This window comes from Mustela nivalis, assembly GCF_964662115.1.
Source record: "Mustela nivalis genome assembly, chromosome: 1".
Lineage (NCBI taxonomy): Eukaryota > Metazoa > Chordata > Mammalia > Carnivora > Mustelidae > Mustela > Mustela nivalis.
In genome coordinates, this window is record NC_139020.1 from 52,419,443 (window position 1) to 52,443,715 (window position 24,273).

The window sequence follows — 24,273 nt, forward strand, 5'->3', positions numbered from 1 at the left end:
AATTTTGGGGAAAAAAGTCCTCATAAAACTAAAACAAACTATAGGCTTAGATTTACATAGTTAGAATTCTGTCTTTGAAATTAAAGAGTAAAGTAATTACTTTGCAAATATTATAATTCTTTGTAATTAATTCCTTCGGGTATAAAAAGTACTATACAAATAGCTCCCTCTTCTGAGTCACCTTGAGATATGGCTGATACTTTATCACATCGTAAGCCCTTATGCAAATATACCCCCATTACATTTTTTCTTCTCATGACATGGTGAAAATGAGTGTAAAATATCATTCGATAAGGGGATGTAATTTGTTTTAAATCTTATAATGACTTTTTAAATCCATTCTACAGAATAACCATGTTTACTCTTCTACGCCTTTTTGCAGATCAGGTAGGTATTATAGACATACGTTCTCTCTGAATAATTATGTAACTTTTACAGTAATAAAGCAAAAATATGGTAGTAGGCTTACTATAAACAAAATGAGAAACACATCAAAGTTCTTCATAAACAATTAAGAGCACAAGAAACTCAAGGAATAGAATTCAAAGGACCCTGAGCAATCAATAAGTGTCACTTAAATTACCTGTGTTTCTAATAAAATCTGTTTACCTTTGGTGAACCAGTTGGGCTGCCACAGGGAGACCGAACTATGCCTTTCTGGATTAGATCCAGGCGAGGAGGCACTGGTGGCAGGCTTAGATGAGGGATCTGGAGAGGATCTGGATGTGGCTTTCTTCTCTGTGCAAGGGGAGAGGATCCTGGCGATGTGACTGGGGAATTTTGCCTGTCAGTGCACTAGAACAGAGAAGGAGAAAGATGACGCTGATTTGATGTGTAAAGTGTATGCCTTTCAGTTCTTAAGGAAGACATTTGGTTTGAGAAGGTATCTGCCATTGAACATCTGTTAAACTCAGTTTACTCTGATTAATAGATGGAAAGTGCTCACACTGTCCCTCAAGGGCAGTATTATATAAAGAATAAATGGGTAAATTTCTCTTACATACTGCAGACAAGGCCTAGTAAAAAAGAAGAGTAAAACCACAGTTTAAAAACAATCAAATGGAAACATTTCCTGCAAAAAACCATCCACATTTTATGAGGAAGCCAGAAATACACAATGCAGTAATGCACATTGCTCTTGGTTTCTGTACTATAGAGTTTTCTTAAATCTTTGATGTATAGTATATTCTAGAACTTAGAAGTCATTTTGCTCCATACAAAGTATCCACTGCATAGCCTACTTTCCTACCAACCAATTAAATCAGGCAGCGTCTAAAAAATAAAAATGTGTATGTAAAATAAGAACAGCCCAATTGTTTTTTCCCCAGGATTTCACATGGAAAAGAAATCCTCAAGTGAAATGTTTTTCTTTGCTACTAAAGGTTTTCTTCTTTGTCTTCTAGATAAAATGGCATCGAAAAGCTAGTAATAAGTACTTTGATTTGTACATATGTAACCTTCTTTCATTTTGGAATTTTTCTTTTAATGTGACACAACCTGATTGTGATTTCATACAAAACCATACCAATTAATCAAATAGCCTTACCAAAGTAAACAATATTCTGCTATGAAATATCAGGCAGTTTCCTTTTCCAGGCTAAGTTACTAGCTCTTTGGAGATCTAGGTTTTACTATTATACCTACTATGCTTTGAAAGTCATCTGTTTCCTAATGCTAGTATTTTTAGAGTGTTAGGCTTGTTGCTAACCATTTTTCTCCTAACATTACTCCCCTTTTTAAGAGCAGCCAATGTCAACAACTGATGATTTAATTTGAGCTGTAGCGGGTGCCTGGGTGGCTCAGTGGGTTAAGCCGCTGCCTTCGGCTCGGGTCATGATCTCAGGGTCCTGGGATCGAGTCCCGCATCGGGCTCTCTGCTCAGCAGGGAGCCTGCTTCCTCCTCTCTCTCTCTGCCTGCCTCTCTGCCTACTTGTGATCTCTCTCTGTCAAATAAATAAATAAATCTTAAAAAAAAAAATTTGAGCTGTAGCAACAGTGACAAAGATTTGGCCATTCTGTCTTTATCTGAGAGGGCATGATCGATTTGTGTTCATACCACACTTAGCTACATTGTGTAAAGTTTTTTCTAATTAACTAAAATTGGAGTTTGTTTGGTGTTTTTCTCAAGATTAGACCAGGGCTATGGGGCTTTGGAAGGAAGACAAAAGTGAAGTAATATATTAACCACATTATATCAAGAGACACACCACCAACAAGATTCATCCTTGTTGATGCTGACCTTGATTACATGGCTAAGATACTATCTGTCAAGGTTTCTTCCCTGTCAAGTTACTCCTTTTTTCTTCCCCCTTCCATTCTATACTCTCTGCATGGAATTCAGACCACACTTACAGAGTGGGGAGTTATGGTCCCTACTGTAAAGGCTTTTTTTTTTTTTTTCCACAGATTTGTTTTTCTATTGGGAGGGGTCAAGGCACAGGGAGAGAAACTTCAAACCGACTCCCTGCTGAGCAGAGAGGTCAACGTGGGGCTCCATCTCAGGACCCATTAGATCATGACCTGAGCCGAAACCAAGAGACAGATGCTTAACAGACTGAGCCACAAAGCACCCTGAGGCTTCTTAAAAATAAATTTGAGTGGTTACACAAAATCATCTAGACAATACCTCAGATATGCCTGAATATTGTCATGACATTGCTAAACTGTCAATTCTTTGTTTCTCTCAAGGGTGCCAACTAATAAAATAGGTCAACAAATTTATCCATAATATCACATGACAATTTTAAGAACCTTTTCTTCTCTTTAGTACTTCCATGATTCTTTTTTATATTTCTCACCCTGTGAGAGGCAAAAAAACACAAATAAACCAAAAAACCAAACTCAATTATCATTAAATTAGAAGAGAAAAAGTAGAAACTCCGTAGTCATAACAAACTGATTTTAACACAGCCAATGATTTTTAAATAAAATAACGATTCTACCCAAAAAGACATGGAGCTTCACATGGCCAGGAATCTGAACCTTCCGGAATAAAAATGATCATACATATAAGAGAAAGAAATCCTGATATAAACTATGGTCGTCACAGTATCATGGTATTTTAGATCAGGAGATGTCTCAGAATCTCTTAATTCTCCACCATTCCCATTAGGATAAATTACATTCTCTGAGAATTAGCAAAATATCACCCGATAAAAACGCTTTGTTGATCTTTGTTGATCTGGTTATTGTGCTTTACAAAACAGACCCAAGAAGCAAAACTATCCACAGTCACTATTCCAAACTACACACATACACACACACACAGATCAACAAAGTATTTTTAACACTGTGTGTGTGTGTGTGTGTGTGTGTGTGAATATATAGCACTTTATCCATTTATAGTTGTTAAGAGAGAAAGTTTTCAGGGCTAGGTGCACACAAAGCAGACGCTGAATAAAACCTCTGCCCCTCTGAACACTTTTCTTCCACAACTCTCTTCCTGCTTCCTTCATTACCTGAAAAAGAGAATTCGGACATAGCCAACAGCCCACCAACACTATTAGACCTTGACTTTTGCTTTAACTATTAATATTTAAAGTTACCAAATTCTTAATATGTTTAAATAAAGGGTTTGATTTGATGTGAAATGACTGTTAGTTATTGAAAGGGTATACTGAAAATCCTCAGGAGAGACATCTAAACCCATGTGTGTGGTGCAGCAATAACCTTGAACTTCTAGATACCTCCCCAAAAGCACACTCTCAACAGCTTCGTGAATATAACTAGAAGCAGACTTTGCTTAAGCACAATTCATACTAAGTCTCAAGGTGATTATATAGCATCCTCCTGAAAAAACTAATTCATTTTGAAGCATTACAATATCTGTAAGTTGACTGAGAAGGATTTTATGGAAGATATATTTGTAAGTGAAGAAAAAAAAAACATTTCATCATTACTGATTATGTGGACTAAATTTACCATAATGTATTTATTTTCCTGAGTTCTCCTGAATTATAGTAAAATCCCCACGTAAGAGTAGATAATTTAACAATGCCTTTTAGATTAATAATGCATTATTATTTGCTGAACCTTTCGCTCTATGAACAATTCTGTAATTAAGAGTACAGTGGGGTGCCTAGGTGACTCAGTTGTTAAGTTTTGCTTTCAGCTCAGGTCATGATCCCAGCATCCTGGGATGGAGCCCTGCATCTAGCTCTCTGCTCAGCAGGAAGCTTGCTTCTCCCTCTCCCACTCCCACTGGTTGTGTTCCCTCTCTCACTGTGTTTCTCTCTGTCAAATAAATAAATAAAATCTTAAAAAAAAAAAGAGTACTGAAACTCTGCATTAACTTTTATTGCTGGCAAAATTCAATGCTAACTATGAACATCTGTAAACATTCTTAGCAGGCAGTTTTAGTAGAGGTTACGTAAATGGCCAATTGAAATTTATTTGGATAATCACCATTTTCCTTCTTATTTGATAGTGTAAGGAGAAAAGACACCAAACACAATGCTTCACACCCCAGCTCATAATTAAATTTTTCGATGAGACATTAAAAATTCATGACATCAAAACTCATCAACTCAATGAGAATGGAAAGTTGGCCCTTTTTTCCCTTCTGAAAATAAAGAGAAGCAAATAGATTGATTTAATGTAGATCTAAAATTATTTCTCCTTTAAACTGTACTCTGTCAGTATATAATATTGGAATATTTAACGGTTTTTTAAATTTATTTTTTATTTTCAGCATAACAGTATTCATTATTTTTGCACCACACCCAGTGCTCCATGCAATCCGTGCCCTCTAAAATACTGTACTGTCATTTGCCCACTCTCACCACTCTTGTTCAACATAGTATTAGAAGTCCTAGCAACAGCAATCAGACAACAAAGAGAAATAAAAGGTATCCAAATTGGTAGTGAAGAAGTCAAACTCTCTCTCTTTGCAGATGACACGATACTTTATATGGGAAACCCAAAAGACTCCGTACCCAAACTACTAGAACTCATACAGCAATTCAGCAACATGCCAGGATACAGAGTCAATGTACAGAAATCAGTGGCTTTCTTATACACTAACAATGAAAATACAGAAAGGGAAATTAGAGAATCGATTCCATTTACTATAGCACCACGAACCATAAGATACCTGGGAATAAACCTAACCAAAGAGGTAAAGGATCTGTACTCGAGGAACTACAGAACACTCATGAAAGAAATTGAAGAAGACCCAAAAAGATGGAAGACCATTCCATGCTCTTGGTTCGGAAGAATAAACATTGTTAAAATGTCTATACTTTTAATGCTAGAGCAATCTATACTTTTAATGCTATTCTGATCAAAATTCCACCGGTATTCTTCAAACAGCTGGAGTAAATAATCCTAAATTTGTATGGAATCAGAAGAGACCACGAATCGCTAAGGAAATGTTGAAAAACAAAAATAAAACGGGGGGCATCACGTTACCTGATCTCAAGCTTCACTACAAAGCTGTGATCACCAAGACAGAAAGGTACTGGCATAAAAACAGACACATAGACCAGTGGAATAGAGTAGAGAGCCCAGATATGGACCCTCAACTCTATGGGCAAATAATCTTCGACAAAACAGGAAAAAATATACAGTGGAAAAAAGACAGTCTCTTCAATAAATGGTGCTGGGAAAACTGGGCAGCTATATGTAGAAGAATGAAACTCGACCATTTTCTTACACCGTACACAAAGATAAACTCAAAATGGATAAAAGACCTCAATGTGAGACAGGAATCCATCAGAATCCTAGAGGAGAACATGGGCAGTAATCTCTTTGATATCAGCCACAGCAACTTCTTTCAAGATACGTCTCCAAAGGCAAAGGAAACAAAAGCAAAGATGAACTTTTGGGACTTCATCAAAATCAAAAGCTTCTGCACAGCAAAGGAAACAGTCAAGAAAACAAAGAGGCAACCCACGGGATGGGAGAAGATATTTAACGGTCTTTTAAAGGACTGTGATTCCACAGTATCAGAATTTCCCCTTGTAGGTAGGAAGGACAAATGACTCTACGGCTGAGGTGTGACACAGGCATGTAGCCAGTCACCTTTAGTTGGCCGATTTTTAGTCTTTTCCAGATAGATTCTACAGTCAGCCATTTCCCTCAGCCCTTCCTCCTGTGTCTTGTCCCACAGGTCTAATCCCCATCCCAAGATCACTCGGGCCATTTACTGTTCTCTACTTCTGATGTGTATGATAAAGGAAATTGTGGGGGGAAAGGGCAAGGACAAACAAGTCTGGAATTTATTCTCTGGCTTGGATTTCAATTCTAAGACTGAACTGTGCTAACTTACACACCTCTTACTGATGTGTCTACAGTCCTCACAACCACTACTATCTCCATTCTTTATAGAAATGCAGATTTAGCACATGTACATAAAACTCCTTGAGTAGAAGAGTAGGAAAATGTTTATTTAATCCTGAATAGTAACAGTGAGGTATTTTCGTGGCTCAGGCAGGATACACTTGATTGGAATATGTGAATTTCAAGTGTGGCTAACTGTCAAACTGAAGTCCTAAAGCCAACTGATTATAAAAAACAATGACCATAAAATTAGACATGTAATCTGACTTCCTCCATGTATATTTTCCATATGTAATATTTGAATGCAGCTAGAACTTTAAAATGCCATACAGTCTTGCACAAATCACTCCTATGTTAATATCCACCTGTGGATTTCAAAAAGGTTAAACCATTTCATGGAGGACTTATAGGCTAATAACATTAAATGAAATAAAAGCTGCTACAAAACATTTGATTTTTATTTGGATGATATAATTAGGAGTGTTGACTCTTTTGATATATAACTGATAAAATACCATCTATTACATCTCCAGAGTTCCAGTCAAAGTTTGCTCAACTTCACTACCAAAAGATAATTCTATTAGAGATATCCTTAAACAAAAGGTTCCCATCCTTATTTCTTATTTTGTCCTAGACAATTCCTCTCATTCTCAAGGCCTCAACAAATACCTAAACAAATAATTAGACTAAAGTCTTACAATGCGTTCAAAAGTCAAAAATGTCACTTGGATTATTTGCTGTTATGAATTCTGATTATTAACACAAACTTCTAGAATTTAACAAGCATTTTTATTTTTTTCATCTTGATCTGGAAAGCATCTTAAATATAGAAATAAGTAATAAGAGCAGAAGTAGTAAAGAGGAGGTTAACAGGTTGAAGGGTATGGGTGCTGTCAAACTGTTCACCATAATAAATAAGTTGTATTGATTTTGGTGCTCATTTCCTCTGTCTTCACAACTACATTTTTACCATTCCACTTTTTTTCTCTCATTTTAAAGAACATAATTCACTACATAAAATTTGGAATTATAGGAAAATATATAGAGGTTTTGAGGACATGTATACATAGCCAATGGTGATCTTTCTTAATCACACATACACATTTTTAATGTACACTATATTGGCTAACAGTATTACAGCAAAAGAATTCTAACTGCCATTAAACATTCTTCATGAATATAATTTTAAAGGATGAATTATATGGATATACCAACATTTACATAATTATTTCCTGCCATGAACACTTGGGTTATTCTCAATTTTCTTCTATTATAAAGTGATAACATGAAGTCTTTGGTCATACACATTTTAATTTTTTTGTTGAGACTTTGACTTTATTTAATTAAAAAATACTTTTTATTTGACTATAGTTGACATGCATTTTAATTTTTAAGGGGAGAATCACAGAATGCTTTGAGCATAGGATAATATGCTCATAACTAAACTGGGTAAAATTTTATGAATATGCATTAGACCCTTTCACATGTTAAAAACAATTTATTCTTCTACCAGTTATGTATGATGGTTACCACTGCACAAACCTCAAAAGCATAAAGTATTTTTAGTTTTGAATTTGTTTACTTCAATAGTTGACTGGCATTTCAGTGGCATATGTTGATGTTTCACTTTGAACTGCTTTAATAGTTAGAAATAATGCAATTTTTGTTTTTGTTTTGTTTTGTTTTGTTTTTGTTTGCCCTGTGCATTTCTTCTCTAGCTTACTGGTTTTGTATGTTCTTTGTCTTGTTATCTATATTATTTTAGGTACCTCTCATTGAAATGAGCTCTTTATTTATTGGGATAGTGAACCTCAATTAATGTTACAATTGTTGTAAATGCTTTCTCCCCAGTTTAATTTATTTTCTTCATTATCTTATTGCAGAGACTTTACCTCTGTTCTTCTGGTTTTAATCTCCTAATGAATAAATAAAATCTAATTAGTGTAATAAGAAGACACAGTAATCAAGGGATACTTTAAAAGATCTTGTCCATTCTGCCACTTCCTTAAATGGAGTCCTTCTTTGGTCACTCCATCTTTATCTGCCTATTTTATTAAGTTAGGGTAAAGAAATGGAAAGCTATGGAAAAATTAGTTAAGAATAGGAACAGGGTATGGACATGGAATTAACTTTAGAGAATTTATTGCACCATATAAAACAACCATTCACATAAATGCAACTACAAGAGTTGGGAAGATGGAAGCACACTTTCACATTACAGAATGGTTGATTTTTATAATTCCATTCCTTTATCTTGATCTTGGGTAATTCTCACTTTTTTCTACTATTACACTTGCTTTCAGAACTTTAGAATAAATTATCTTTTTTCATTTCAGCTCCTTTCAAAGTGCAAAAGCCAAGTACCTTAACTCCTGCCTGTATTACCATCATACCAGCATATTCGTCTAACAATTTCTCCTAAGTTCTTAAATACCGGTAGTGATAAGTATGTCTTTAACAAATTGGAATCCTGGTGCTCTAGAAATTTAAAGACCACATCTGATTCTTTTATGTCTATATACTTACCAATTCTTCCTAGCCCTTTGCTTCCTGAAATGAATAAATACTATTCTTTATTTCTCTGACAAACTTTACAGAATTCTTTAGCACTCAGAATAAGGATGCTAATGACCACCATAATGAATAGGGAAATCCAAATTTGCAATTTTAACAGAAAATCCTGAGAGAAAAGGCCCAAGAAGTGAAGTAGTCAAAAGCCCATCTCAGCACGCTCAGCAATTACCAATAATAATCGGGGATTCATTCTATTTTAGTCACTCTTCATTTTATCCATACCTTTTTAAAAAGCAACTTTATAAAACCTTTAATAAGATCCATTATTATGGAAATGGCAAAACATTTGGTAAGAAACCTCAAACCCAGCCAGGCTATTATTAAAAATAGGACAAGAGAAAACCTCTCCAATTACTAATAAGATGAGAGTACTGACAATCCCAGAGATAATCAAAGTCAATTTTATAATATTTCTAACAAGATTTTTACTTAATGAATTTTCATATCTGAACAAGGTAGATCCACATATTATAAGGATGATGAGAAGGACTCTTAGAAGGTCAACATTTTTCTCTAAATGCAGAAAAATTAATAAAGGACACTAAGGAAACTTTTATCATTAAAATATAACATTTTAAGTATAGTTTCCTTGCTGCTAACTATCCTCTTGATTCTTTTCTCATGTTAATTTGTGAACATAAAACCTAGAGTCTTTTAAAGAACAGCCTATACTGAATATTTTTCTGAGGGTATCCATTACAAAAATATTTATCACACACACATGCACTGATTCATAGGCAAGTATGGCTTATGTTATCTATTCTGGAATACCTGCACTACTGTTTTTAGATAATAAAAAAACTTACATGAGGAATGTGATGCTCCACTTCCAGAAGCTTTAATATGTAGGAATTTAGGGAGAAGCTGAGAGTAAAAAAGTCCTCCTAATTTGATTTACAGATTCAATGCAATTCCAATCAAAATCCTGGCAAGTTATTTTTTTGTATCATCAAATTTCTAAAGTTTGCACCAAGACAAAAGACCACAAATAAACCAACATGATATTGAAGAACAAAAAGGACTGACACTACCTGACCTCAACATCTACTACAAGGCTACAGTAATCAAGGCTCTGTAGAATGGTCAAAAGGATAGCCAAATATTTCAATGAACTATAATGAAGAGTCCAGAAATGGACCCATATAAAGAGTCAACTAATCTGTGACAAAAGAGCAAAGGTAATACAGTGAAGCAGACAGTCTTTTCAACAAATGGTGCTGAATCAAGTGGACATCCACATGCAAAAAAAAATTTTTTTTTTTTTTTTTGGATACAGACTTTGTGCCTTCACAACAGTTAATAAAACCCCTAGAAGATAAATAAAAGAAATAAAGACGACCTTGGGTTTGGTGATCACTTTTTGGATACAACACCAAAGGCATGATCCATGAGAGAAAAAAGTGGTTAAGTCAGACATCACTAAAATTAAAAATTTCTGCTATGTAAAAGAAACCATCAAGAGAATAAAAAGACAGGCTACAATACATGGAAAAGACACATCTGTAAAGGACCGTTATCCCCAATACACCAAAAAACTGTTAAAACCCAACAATAAGAAAATGACTGAATTAAAAATGGGCCAAATACCCTCACAGATACTTTGCCAAAGATATACTGATGCCAAATAAGCAGATATAAAAAGATCCCGCTCCTTATCATATACCATCAGGGAAATGTAAATTAAAACAATGATATACCACTATTCACTTCTTCCATGGCCCAAATGAAGAACACTGACAACACTAAATGCTGGAGAGGATGTGGAGCAACAGGAACTCCTATTCATTGCTGGTGTGAATATAAAATGATACAGCCACTTTGGATGATACTTTGGTGGTCTTAGAAAACTAAACCTACTTTAAATGCGCATCACACCATGAAGGAAACCAATCTGAGAAGGTACGTAGTATATGATTCCAACTATATGACATTCTAGAAAAGGTGGAGCACCGAGGATTTTTAGGGCAGTGAAAATACTCTGCATGATACTATTTTAGAGGATCTGTGTCATTATAAATTTCTCCAAACCCAGAGCCAAAAGTGAATCCTAATGGAAACCATGGACTCTGGGTGGTAATCAATGTAGGTTCATCAGTTGTAACAAATGTGCCCCTCTGATGGGGAAAGTTGTTCATGGGGAAAGCTACTACACATGTATGGGGATGGGGGTGGGGGTATGTGAGAAATCTGTACGTTCCCCTCACTTTTGCTGTGAATCTAAAACCACTCTTAAAGTCTTAAAATACAGAGATGAAACAAAACAAAAAAACAACCAGCCCTAAACAAAGTCCTCAAAAGAGGGGGAAAATTTCTGCTGTATTTTTTCCTAGAAGAACATAATGTAAGGCACCTTGTTACCTTACTAAGCATACGTATATTTGTGTATAAAATGAGATGCAATATTTTAAATTATTATTACTATTTACATTCCACTAACAACTTCCAGAAATTTTCAGATATTACAAATTAGAAGCAGTGAAGAACAGATAAAGGGTTACAAACTTAAACTTGAGGAGCTACTGAGTGGAAGAGTTGCTACTTAGGGAAGAGTTGCCTTCCCTAAGGTTTGACAGGGAGCTGGTGGATAAAATTGTACTTTAAAGAAGGGCAAACAGCCTCGCAAGTGGAATAACCCCAGAGACACTGCTCCATTAAAACGTTAAACACTGTTAACTACACTGAGCTATACACCTCCCCCCTGAAGTACCTTAGGAGGACCTAATCCCCTGGCTTGTGACCAGCATCTACAGCCCTGAAATTTCTTTGAAGTGTCTATTTTACTTTAAACATCTACATGATTTTTACATCCTGAGCCAAATATTATATGCGATTTTAATTTAAATGTATGGCTCCCCTCTCTTCGAGAAACCTCCCCTGAAATCTCATAGCAAATGTAAGCTTCAAGAAGTATGTCAGGCTGATTGTAGTGGCTTCTTATGCCCTTTGATTCACTCAGCCGCATAACCAATTTTGAAAAGTCAGGAAGGGTGACATATAATTCAGAAATATTTCCATAAAGATGGCTGAGAAACAAGAACATTCTGGGGATTAAAGGAATAAACTTCAGTCACTGAAAAATGCCCTCATGTGAAACCCATACTGGTTCACAAAATACCAGGTATAACTGGTTTGAACAACAAACAATTACTGTTTAGTTACTGTAGCTCTTCACTGTACCTTAGAGACTACTTATTTCAATTTGCCTATGTGAAAAACAAGACTATTGTAAGCTTATCTAAATTATTTAGTGTTTAAAACAGGATTTCAGCTGACATGTTGGCAACTTTGCATTTTCTTTGAGTTTTAAACCTAAAGGATGATTTTATGATAAATTATTTGACTGTAGCCATGTCATGAAATTAAAACTATGTAGATATTAACATAGCAAAGAAACACAACCATCCGCTTGCCAAGCCAACACAGTTTTGGTGTCCAGTTCTTTCTAAATGACGATAGCTAACGATATCTAAAAGAAAAAAAACTTTCCATAGACATCTCAAAAATACTGATATTTAATTCTCAGAAACAGAGCAGTATCTCCTCTTAAATAACTATCTACAAAATAATATTAATTACAACTAATACTAATCCTTAACATTTATTACATACCAACTCTGTTCCAACAGCTCTACATGTATTAACTCTTTACTCTCAGTAGGGTTTCACAGACAAGGTCACTGAGGCACAGGGAGTTAACTAACCAATGCAAGGCACATCGATTATTAAGTAGAACATAAACCCAGTATGCTGGGCTCCAGGGACCTTAAGAGCACTGTTCTTCAGTGTCACCATTGATCATTCAGTTAAAACAAAACAAAAACCCCCTTCTCAGTGGCATACTGTGTGTCAGGCACTATATAAATCTCTGGGAAGGAAAAAAAGGGCAAAGGCTAGGAGAGCAAGGCACAGCATCTCATCTCCAGTCTACCATAAGGACGCTGACTCAAAAGAGGTACAGGTATGAATTCAAGTGCTTGCTTCTCCCAAACTACTCATTATTCAAACTATTTTAAAGCAATCTGTAACATCTTTGCAGTCACCTAAAACATCATATAGCCCTTGGACAAAGGCAGATTTTCCCTTGGTTAATCCCACAAAAATACAAAAAAAAAAAAAAAACACCTACTATTTAGCACGGAGGGCTTTAGGAAAATGAGTAAACAATGTAGTTAAGTGGCAAAGGAACCTGTTGACTTTGGATTGTCTAGTGTCAGCCATGGCTACCTGCATCACCCAGTGGGGGAGGTGAAGACTGCTGGCACATAAGCAGAATAATTCTTCCTGGGTAGGACTGATCCATGGCTTGCCGGAGGTCTTGTATCTCAGGCCACTAAATGCCACAGGTTTCTCCCAGCCCTCAGTCACTGTGAAAATCAGAATGTCCTCACATATTTCTGAATACCTTCAGGAGGTAGAGCTGCCTGTGGTTGAGAAGCATGCCCTATATTTGAATATCTATTGTTATTTTTGTATTTCACTTTTCTTGCAAGTTTTGTCTTTACTACTCCCACGTGGACGTCTGTGGTCGGAACCCAAGTCACATTAAAACAGCAGCATTTCCCTGAAAACACTGATGTGTGCACGTGAACTCTTTCCTCGAGATCAGGAATACCATGGGTCCTATCCTCACACATTAGCATTGGGAAAAGCAAGAATTAGATAATATATGAAGTTTTTAATTAATAATATGTATTTTAACCAATGCTGGAAACATTAGGGGAATGTATAAAAAAGATAAAAGAATAATTCCCTTGATCTCTGATTATACCTGTATTTCTTTTCACATGGCCATTCAAGCTTCTTGAAGCTTAACTATGGCTTCAAGATAATGTAATGCTTAAGACCTAAGGAATTAATCTCAATCTCAGTTCATATACATGTTTAATCTGTCAACATTTTCATTTTGAATGCAAATCTTTGTTTGTAATTTTACATATTTGGTGAAAAATATGTTCTATCAACATAACTGCTGAGGAACTGTTAAGATTCCTAAAACCTTTGACAAAATGAAACAAAACTTTGACTGACAACAGACACCTTTTCTTTGTTCTGATCTAACTGAAGTCAGAGAAAAGGACATGATCTTACCAATCACACCCTAGACTTCATCTGAGGACTCATTCAGATCCAGTTATCCTAGAAATTCTGACAGCTTGAGAAGTCAGGCAGTGGTACAATTTCAAGCAAAATCTAAAAATCTTCCAGTTAAAATCATAAAATAGACTATTTCTAGGATGGTAACCCATATGCTGTCATGTAGATTTATCCATTCTGTTTGCTTCTGTAACATTAGCATTATTATATTTATAAAACAAATAATAAAAGATATTCTATATGTTCAGTATGCAAGTATTTATAAACTCCAGCTACAGGATATTACCATGGTAACAGGAATATACAAACAGCTCAGTCCTCCATGCTATGATAGAAGCATTACTAATTTTAAAAATGCAATATGTTTAAGACAGGCAAGAATTAGTTCATAATATAGTTGTAACCCTGCTCATAAACAGGAGAAAGATGGGTATTTGAAATAGCAGACAGAAGAAAACTGAATCATTCTACTGGACAATGACTTACAGTCATTCAGGGAGTTGGAAGGATGAAATATTTTTAAAACGAATGAATGAATGAGTTAGTGAATGAGTGAATGAGACAACAGAATGAAAAAACAGATAGGAAGAAGATTCAGGTAGAAGAGTTATTGTGTCAAAATGACAGTGTGATATTTGTTATAACCTCAGTTGTTAGAACTGAATAGAATCTATAATTTGATATTTTGTACATTCACATTCAGCCTTCAGTTTGGAATAAAGAAAGATGTATAAGATCAGGTCATTCATTTCAAAGAACATATGAGCATGCATGTCCATTTACTATTTCATTTAATATGTACTGTATGTGTTGACATACCAGCAAACACAAAGAAAGAAGATACTGACACCAGCCTTAAGAATGAACAAACCAATGGAGAAGGTGGTCCTCTAAATAAAACAAAACACTCTCGTGTAACTCCTTAGACAGAAGTACATATAAAGTGCTATGAGAACATGATGTCATAGCAATGTTTTTCCCAATTACAAAGAACTGATGCTTGCATCTACACTAAAATTGAGATTTTACTGAAAGTTAAGTGGCAGGAATTTATGAAATATAAAATTTACAATCTGTTTAACTGACTAGAAGCAGAGAAGTGCACATGAAGACAGTTAGTTGAAATAGGACTCTTCAACTTAAAAACAAATAATTATGAGTTGTTTAAATTTCTCCAAGATCTAACAACTGCCAGAAGGAAGGAGAGAAATCTGCAGTGGCGCTTTATGAAATGACACAGTGGACTGCCAACGAAGCCACTGAAGGGGGACTTCTGGAACAATGAATGTCTGAGACCACCATTCTTCTTTTGGTAAACTAAAAAGAACATCAGTGTAAAAACCTCAGCTCCCTTGACAGAAAGCTTCCCAGTGTGCCAGGGAGAACAAAACATGCCCAGTCTTGCGAGTGGGTGAGAAGAGGTGGGGACACCACGAGGGTCGCCCTGAACATTCTGCTGCACGTCTTATGTCACCAGTCACTCCCTTTGGAATACTGAAGCAGGGCTCAAGCTACAACATAGTTCAGTGGGAAACAGACCAAGACGGCAACTTTCCCTAAACTGGAGGGCAGCAACTGCTCCCTGCAAACTGTTAAAGGATAGAGTTCTTGAAAGAATTCCTCTTAAGACCCCGCTCTCCTCCTCTGACATCAATCACTGCAAGAAGAAAATCCATTTAGTAAAGAAAAGTAAAATGCCTTTTTCCTAGCTAGGAAACATTACCTCCTAGGTCAGGTGAACTACTTGAGCTGCTGTATATTTCTTAAAGACTTTTCTGTCATTCCCTATTATCCATGCACTCAAGAAACATTCTTTATATGCTTGCTGTGTCCTAGACCTGGGGCTTGCAATCTTTTTTAAGGGGCTAGATAGTAAATATTTGAGGCTTTGCAAGCTAAGTCAAGATGCAAAAAACAAACAAACAAACAAAAACAAGGAAATGATGTAGGTACTTATAAACTCATTTAAATATATAGCTGTATAAAATGTAAAATCATTCTTAGCTCAATAAAAACAAACCAAGAATAATGGGCTGTAGCTTGCTGATTCCAGTCCTAGATCACTGTCAAATATCCAGGCCAAGCCAAGACCATTAGGTTATCAAATTAAAAGGAAAGGTCTTTGCATCAAGACCTAGCTTCTTCCAATAAGAACCTACAGGGATGATCTAAGAAAGCTCTGCTCAACAGAATTATCTATTGGAGAATAGATGTTTTTATTATATCAATAATGCCCACAGAAAATGGTCTTTATCTGTACAGGTCAATATGGTAGTCACTAGACATGAGTGGCTATTGAGCATTGAAAATATGTTCAAGGGGACGGAGGAACATTTTATTAAACTTTAATTATTTTAAATTTACATTTAAATTAGCCACATATGGCTAGTACACCAGAAAACAGTTTTAATAGTCATCATATTATCAATTGGTAGGTCTTAAGTGAATGTGCTTGGGTTTTTGGTGACCCATTAGGTAGGTGTGGGTATAAATATTTTATAAGGCATAAACATTTTTAGAGTTTTATGTTTTTATCACAGATCAAATTATTTTTAACTTCTGGTTAAAATTGTATTGGGGAGGGCCAGTCATTATTCATGATATACATTATATTATAGAACTGAAAAGACCTTCAGAGGATAGAGATACACTCTATCAAGTATAATGTATATGACATGATCCAAAGAGGGCAAAAGAGGCACACTGGGTGATGGCTCACAACTGGAGTTTTGAAGTTAAGAAGGTCTGGCATAAAGTATTGGTTCTGCTCTAGAGTACTACTGGGATCTTAGTAAATAGTATAGTACTATTTACTATCTAGGCAAGCGATTTCACCCTTTTCTTCCTCAGTTTCAATCATCGTAAAATAGGACTGTAACACTAGCTTCTTCATTGGATTGGTGAAATAATCAAATGAGATTAAGGATTTAAGAACCCAGAACAGTGCTCTGTCCCTGAAATCATCAATGTTACTATTTTATTACCACTATTATTAAAAATTTTTAAAAAGATTTTATTTATTTATTTGACAGACAGAAGTCACAAGTAGGCAGAGAGGCAGGCAGAGAGAGAGAGGAGGAAGCAGGTTCTCCGTTGAGCAGAGAGCCTGATGTGGGGCTCGATCCCAGCACTCTGGGATCATGACCTGAGCCAAAGGCAGAGGCTTTAACCCACTGAGCCACCCAGGTGCCCCACCACTATTAATTAAAATTAATATTGTATGAGGACTATTCAAGCATACATCCTGTACTCTGACTTAGTAGAAACCATTTCATGACTCAGCATGATAGAGAACGACACCCGTGGTTTGGGATATATCGCTGGATTGTTATCCAGAAAATGTAAGTTAGTCTCTGGTCTCTACAACCTACTAACACAGCCAAGTGGCATGTGTAGTCTGCACCTCACTTCCTTATCTGAAACATGAGAGGAAAATTTACCTCTGCAAATTATTCAGAGGATTCAAGTATGTAAAAAAGTTTTGCTCATAGAAAAGATACTGAGGAACAACTACTTCCTTTATTCCATCTCTTGGGTCAAAGGAATTACATGCTTCAAAACTAAGTTGTCAGGATTAAAGGGTAGAATCAAGAGTAGTTTCTCTGGGAGTTAAATTATGACTTTTATGAAAAATGAGCTGAAGAGTAGAAATAATCTCAGACTGAAAATGTCAGAGTAGCCACGTTGGTGATGGTGACATATCTGCACGTGTAAAAAATACCAAGGGTATACACGTCTTTGTTGAGCACGGAACACTGGAATACAGAAAATACAGGAACCCAAGCAATGAATTTTGGTATCTTCAAGAAGCAGTAACCCAAATAAATGCTTCCTCTGTTTCCTGCACCAAAGATTTTCCCACTACAAAGACAGATGCAAACGATCTGATGCCATTACATGTTATTATCATTCCACCTAGATGGCAAATAGGTTTCATGTCACCTGCCAAGTCCTAATGAATTACTGTGGAGGTTCTATAAGGCTGTGACCTCAGCGGGGATGAGAGCCATGATTGATTAGCCCTGTCTGCCATGAGTCAGGAGGAGGGCTGGGCCGGGTCACCTTCACACTCTATTTGCAGATCCTTTCATACCACGCATTGCCATTTCTCTGATTTTGAGAACACAGAACTTCTGAGTGTAATCCAAATTTCATATATCTTTCTGTGCAGAGAATAACCTGATACCTAAGAGTCCAGCTTTCTTAATCATTACCTTTCTGGCTTGCAAATTATTCAGTTGGCATTCTAGCTCATTGACTAGTCTTTTGTGAGCTCAGCTACTCCAACTGGGCAGTAGCATCCATTCTCAGTAAATTGACAAAGTCAATTTTCTGAGTCAGTAATTTTGATAAGCAAAGCACACTATGAGAAATTCACAAAGGTAAATCTTATGTGACTTCTCAGTCACATAATGGAAGACTGGCTTTCCTGGTAAGAAAATAACTCAAACAGATACTTCCTTTAGACTTCAACAAAGACTTTTTATTCAGTTTCATCATTTTCAACTTTTATATTTCGTCTTAATTTTTGTTTTCTTAATTCTTGTTAATTTTTTCTTCACAGATTTGTTCTTGCCAGTCTTAGACTATGTTTAATTCTATATGAAAGCTCTCACTGTCTCTCATTTTGAAGTTTAAAACCAGTAGAAGCACTTAGAGTCGATACTAGTTCTTTCTGTGTGTAGGATTTCATCAGACTATCAACATTACCTGGGTTCTCACTTTCCTTTTGATTCTTTCATCTTTCTTTCCCAAGCCCAAATCAACTCAGTTATAGCCTATGTGTGATAGCATCAGTCCTTTTTTCATGTCCCTACACCACCCTGATGAAACCTGTGCTTTATCATTTTACCTTTCGAACATTCGCCAACCGATTCATCATCAGGGACTCCTCTCGGTCATCGTCATCATCCAGGTCCAGCATAGGCATTCCAAAAGGGTCGATGATGCTACAGCACCTGGAGCCTTCATCTCTTGGATCAAAGGGGTCCACGATTATGGGCTCCGTTCCTTTTATTTCACAGCGACAGAAGGGGCAGCCCTGGCCGTCTGACTCCTAAACAACAACAATGACAAAATGTGATCGGTCTTTACTCAAATAAAACAGTGAGGTGCCAATGTTCTTCAACTATAAGAAGCTGCAAACAAGAGGTCTTAGGGTAGGCAGTGAGAGTGAAAGATCTGTCTTGAAGGAGTAATAAAGTAGAACAGGGAGCCAACAAAATATATGATAAATGTTTAGACGTTCAGACTCAGATTTTCAAAGAAAAACTTCTCTTAAAAAAAAAAAAAGTTTGATGTGCCAAAGAAAAGGAGCCCAACTTTATTTTCCTGAATGTTCACTTACAATTGTAATGTATCAAAACTTGAGACTCTTATAGAAAACTAGAAATTGAATCATTTCCCTCTTTACCAAAAGGCTCCAGTGCTAATTAAACATTCCATAAAAGACATTTTGGGGGCACCTGCGTGGCTCAGTCTGTTGAGCGTCTGCCTTTGGCTCAGTCCGGTAATGATCCCAGGGTCCTGGGATTAAGCCCCACATTGAGCTCCCTGCTCAGTGAGGAGCCTGCTTCTCCCTCTACCTCAGCTTTCTCTCTCTCTCTCTCTCACATAAATAAATAAATAAAATCTTAACAAAAATACATTTAAAAAAGGACATTTTGTACAAATTCATTACAAGTAAAGTACTAGTATTAATTAAATGAGCTATTCTGGAAAACTTCCTATGCATTGCCTAGGTTTTTAAAAAAATCTTGATTTATAATCGGTGGGAAAAAATAAAGCAAACTGACATCCAGGAGTCATCAACTGTCCTGAAAGCCTGTCATTCTGACATAGTTCATTTGGAAATAGAATACCAGGTGAAATATTAAATTTTACCCCTCATCATGCTTTCAGACTAGATACTTCTAGGATCTAGAGATTCGTGCCAATAGTTTAGTGCTGGAAACTTGTTTATTGGTAATTATTGAAGATTTTGTTCAAAATCTCCCAATTCCATTTCTCAAAACTAACTGAATTAATTCATAATTGGCAGGGAAATACAACCAGTTTCCTCATCCTGCCCATAATGCTGCCTTCTAGAGCTCGAAGGAGAATGATACCACCACTTTGCTGTTTCTGCATTTTACCCTGAGTTTAGTAGTGTGTTATTTAAAAAAAATAGGAAAAACCATAAAATCACTTTAAGGCAAAAATGACATGAATTGGCACCATTTTAGAGAAGAAACAAGGGATGTGAAGAGAGCTAACACCCTTAAAGAAACCATCCAGGGCTGGACTCAACTGCCCCACCTACTTGGTATGACGGGAAACTGGTTATTTGCATGCCCCACACTGACGCTCTGACCACCAGTGGAATAATATTTTTGCTCCCCTCTTACTAAACAATTGCTGGGCATCCACATCTGGCAGATCCTGTGGTCCGTGGGTTATTCTTTTCCAAACATCATTCTGATTAAAATGTAAGAATACAGAAGCAGACCAATACATGATGATGACAGTGATGAGATAATACTGGTATTTATTTGGATTCTTACCTAGCATGTGACTGGGGGCTGAGCAATTTTGGAACCTGAAGATTTTTTTTTTTCCTGTTTTTCTGTCAAGTATTAATAGGTTCTCAGGTTGCCTAGCCTGATTAGGCAATCAATTCTAATTAATCACTTTGTTGACTAACGAAGTGAACATCTCCCTTTGCCACACATATTGTCAAAAAAAGAAAAACAAATGCTCTTTGCACTAGTCAATGAAAAGAAAACATAACATTTCCTTATTCATCCACTGTTAGATAATTTGGGAAGGAAAGCTGGGAGAGTAAAAGTAGGTAAACTAAGTGGTGTAGAAATACAGGCAGGCTGATACAAAACCCTTTGATGTTTACTGCTATATGTGCTTAACCTGGTGGGCTTCAAGGCAACTTAAAAATTTTGCTCTATCATTTTACAGATGATAAAGCTAAGACTTAGTTCTTTTATAGGACATTAACATTTCCTAACAAAGGAGTAAATATTTAAGGAAAGCTAAATCTCTTTCTCCTGTCTTTTGATGACAAGAACATTAAATGCCAAGTGCATAGTTGAAGTATGTTATCATCTAGATAAAATTCCCTTATTATTAAAGTCAGAAGGGATCCATATTCTGTGCCTGTGATAGGATTTTCTTACAGATCTATGTAAAATAATTTCAAAAAGACAGTATATCTGATATATAAGAGCAAGATGGGAAAGGGCTGATGTTCCCTGTGTGTCTTCAATGCACAAAGGTTGGAAAGCAGTACTCTGAGCCCTAAATAGATAAATCATTTATTCACACATTTTTAAAAAATTACAGAAAACTTCAAACTTATGCAGAAACACTGACAGCAAAGTCTAGTGAATCTTCCAACTTTAACAATTTTAACAATTTGTTAAATTGTTAAACTTTAACAATTATCCAACTTTAACAATGATCAATTCTTGTCCAATCTGGCTTCACTGATACCTTCACTTGCTCCCTCCACCTTTGGATTATTTTGAAGCACATGCTACACATTACATAAATTCATCCATAAGTGTCTTAGTATGTTTATCTAAAAATAGAAAATCTTTTAAGACCTAACTAAAGTATAATTACCGGGACTACAAATTAGTCCCCTTGAACTAAAACATTAAACTCGCTATATTTGTAGCACAGTGCCTGGGATGTTTATGCCACAGAATTTAGCTACAAAAGCTTCTCTTAGAACCTCCAAGGCCAATCTGCATAGTTTTTCTTTTGTTGTTGTTGTTTTTTTTTGTTTTGTTTTTGTTTGTTTTTTTTTTTTTGGTTAAGGATGACCTCCAGTTTAGGTCATCCATTTTCCGAGAGAAGGTAACTGACAAGAGGAGTCTGGAAAAGGGGAGAGGGAAAGGGCAATAATAGCATCTTGATGGCACTAAGGAAAGGAGTAGGAATAGTTCATCTATAACTGAAATTAGTTTTTCTCCCTGTCTGCCATCTGACAGTTTAATACTACCCACATTACTGGTGTATATTAGAGTTGTTGTTTTAGGATTATGTATCAGAAAGCGTATTATCTCTTTAGCTTTGTGTCTTTTGAAAGTTCAAATGACCCACTAAATTAACAACAACAAAAATCCCCCCAAAAGCCTGAGCTGCAATGTACACCCACTTTGATTTGCAGACACGGATCACGCTGAATCTGTCTCTTTAATGTATGACTTCACCCATCACTCTGTCTCTGTAAACTGACTACTGCCACATGCAAATTAAGTTTAACCATAAATTCTCAAATGTCACTTTGGTCCTCTGCTCTAGTTTCTGTCAGATGGTTGATTGAATACACATGAAGAATGTCTTCAACAGACATATAACTCATCAGGATTGTGCCTGAATAATTAAAATAATGTTTCTGTCAACATATACTTAACGCAAGATCAAGGAACATATGTTAAGAAGAAAGACCAATAAATAATTTCTAGTCCTCAACATATTCATATCCTGAGAACGTTAAGAGGAAGTACTTGGGACTCCATCCGTGCTAACTGACTCTGAAGATTTTATTTCCTCAAATAAGAAACACTTCCAAACCAAAGACACAGAAGTGGTCAGTGAAACTTAACAATGTAATATACTTATGACAAAATAATTCAGACTCCTATGACAACCATTAATACTAAGTTAACGATATTAAATATAAATATAACTTTAGGCAACCTGAGAACCAATTAACACTTGACAGAAAAATAGAAAAAAAAAAAAATCTTCAGGTTCCAAAATTGCCCAGTCCCTAGTCACACACTAGGTAAAAATCCAAATAAATACCAGTATCATCTCATCACCATCATTATCATGTATTGGTCAGCTTCTATATTCTTGCTGTTTAAATACTGTTCAGATGGATACTACCACTTAAATACCTTCTTCAGTTTTTTTTTTTTTTTTTTTTTTTTTTTAAGATACACATTATATATAGTCCAGCTTATTTGCTCTCAGGATGGTTACTAAAAGTCACATTTTAATTTAAGGTTAATCACTTCATGGCTTCCCATATATTCAATATACAGAGAACCCTGAAAAATAACTAGGACTTTCCGAGTCTCATTTTGCAGTGCATTTTATATTTTTTACTGTGTGTGTATATATGTGCTTTCTGTATCAGTAACTTCTAATTTATATTACTTTGCTATATTTCACATAGATTTGAAGTTCCCATAAATCATTTCGGTAAAGCATGGAACAGCTATAAATAAGGAAATAACTGGAAAAATACATACATATACTGAGCATAAATTGGGTCAACACTAAGCATTTTCAGAGCACAATATTTCCTACAGAAATTCAATAACTTCTTGTTAAAAGAACAGGTGAGGATAGTTAATAGTAGAATAAATAGACCCAGAGTGAAAGAGATGGTTGGTTTTGGGGCTCTTTCATGAGGAGCAATGAAAAGAAGATGTTGGTGAATCTAGACTCTTCTAGTTTTAATCTGTTTTTTTACATGAAAACAATAAATCAGAGAAACAGCACAGTCATTCCAAATCAGGACACATGAATTAGAATCCCACACCTACCAATTACTGCTGTGGGACACTATATAAACCATTTCATCTTATTTGTGGGAATAAGACGGAATGTACAGCTTAAGGGATATTTCACAGATTAAGGTAAGATAATTCAAAGTTTTCAAAGTGCTTGCAAATTTTAGCATAATTACTATAAATATAATTTCAAAAGCAAAGAAGTAAGATAACTAAGGAAACAGGTTTATCATCTGAAAATAATCCATAAGAATTCCCAACTTATTATGAAATGAATACAATTTTAAAACCACAGAATCCCAATTGTTCATAAATTAAGAAAAATCAGAAATAGGAGACAGCTTCATAAGTGATACTATCAGTTACTACCATTAGGAAAAATACTAACTAAAATTTCAGGCATTGTTGTAAGCACTATACATATATTAACTAAGATAACCCTATGAGGTAGGTACCATTATTACCCCCATTTTACCAGTGAGAGAGTGGAGAGTTAACAAAATTTGATGGAGGTCACAAAGCTGAGCAGTCGTGAGCAGGAAATTTCACTCAGGAGGACTAATGAGCCTAGTCATTCCATCACTAACCTACCACTATCCTACACAATAGCATCAGGAACTAGTGGTTCCTCAATATTGGATTCATAACTTAGGTTAAAGTTTTAAAATAGCTGCCTACTACTGATCATTCAAAAATGAAAAAAAGTGACTATTTTGTTCAAAGCATATATTTCAAAATTAAATAAACTACTATAATCAATATATATCGTTTGCTCTACTTGAAAAGTTTCAGCTTCTAATAA

At 35.7% G+C, this 24,273-nt stretch overlaps 1 protein-coding gene across 5 annotated transcripts in view; it reads right to left on the reverse strand.

The window, feature by feature from the left end:
• Positions 1-24,273, reverse strand: part of CBLB (Cbl proto-oncogene B) — a 222,142-nt gene that overhangs the window by 63,283 nt on the left and 134,586 nt on the right. For all 5 annotated transcript variants that reach the window (XR_014302290.1, XR_014302291.1, XM_082696877.1 and 2 more), the window contains exons 10-11: positions 18,800-19,003; positions 610-795 (exon numbers count right to left, since the gene is read on the reverse strand). Coding sequence is in view for 3 of the 5 variants with exons in the window: in XM_082696877.1 (XP_082553003.1) it covers positions 610-795; positions 18,800-19,003 (390 nt within the window). In the remaining 2 variants the exon portion in view is untranslated. The remainder of the gene's footprint in view (positions 1-609; positions 796-18,799; positions 19,004-24,273) is intronic.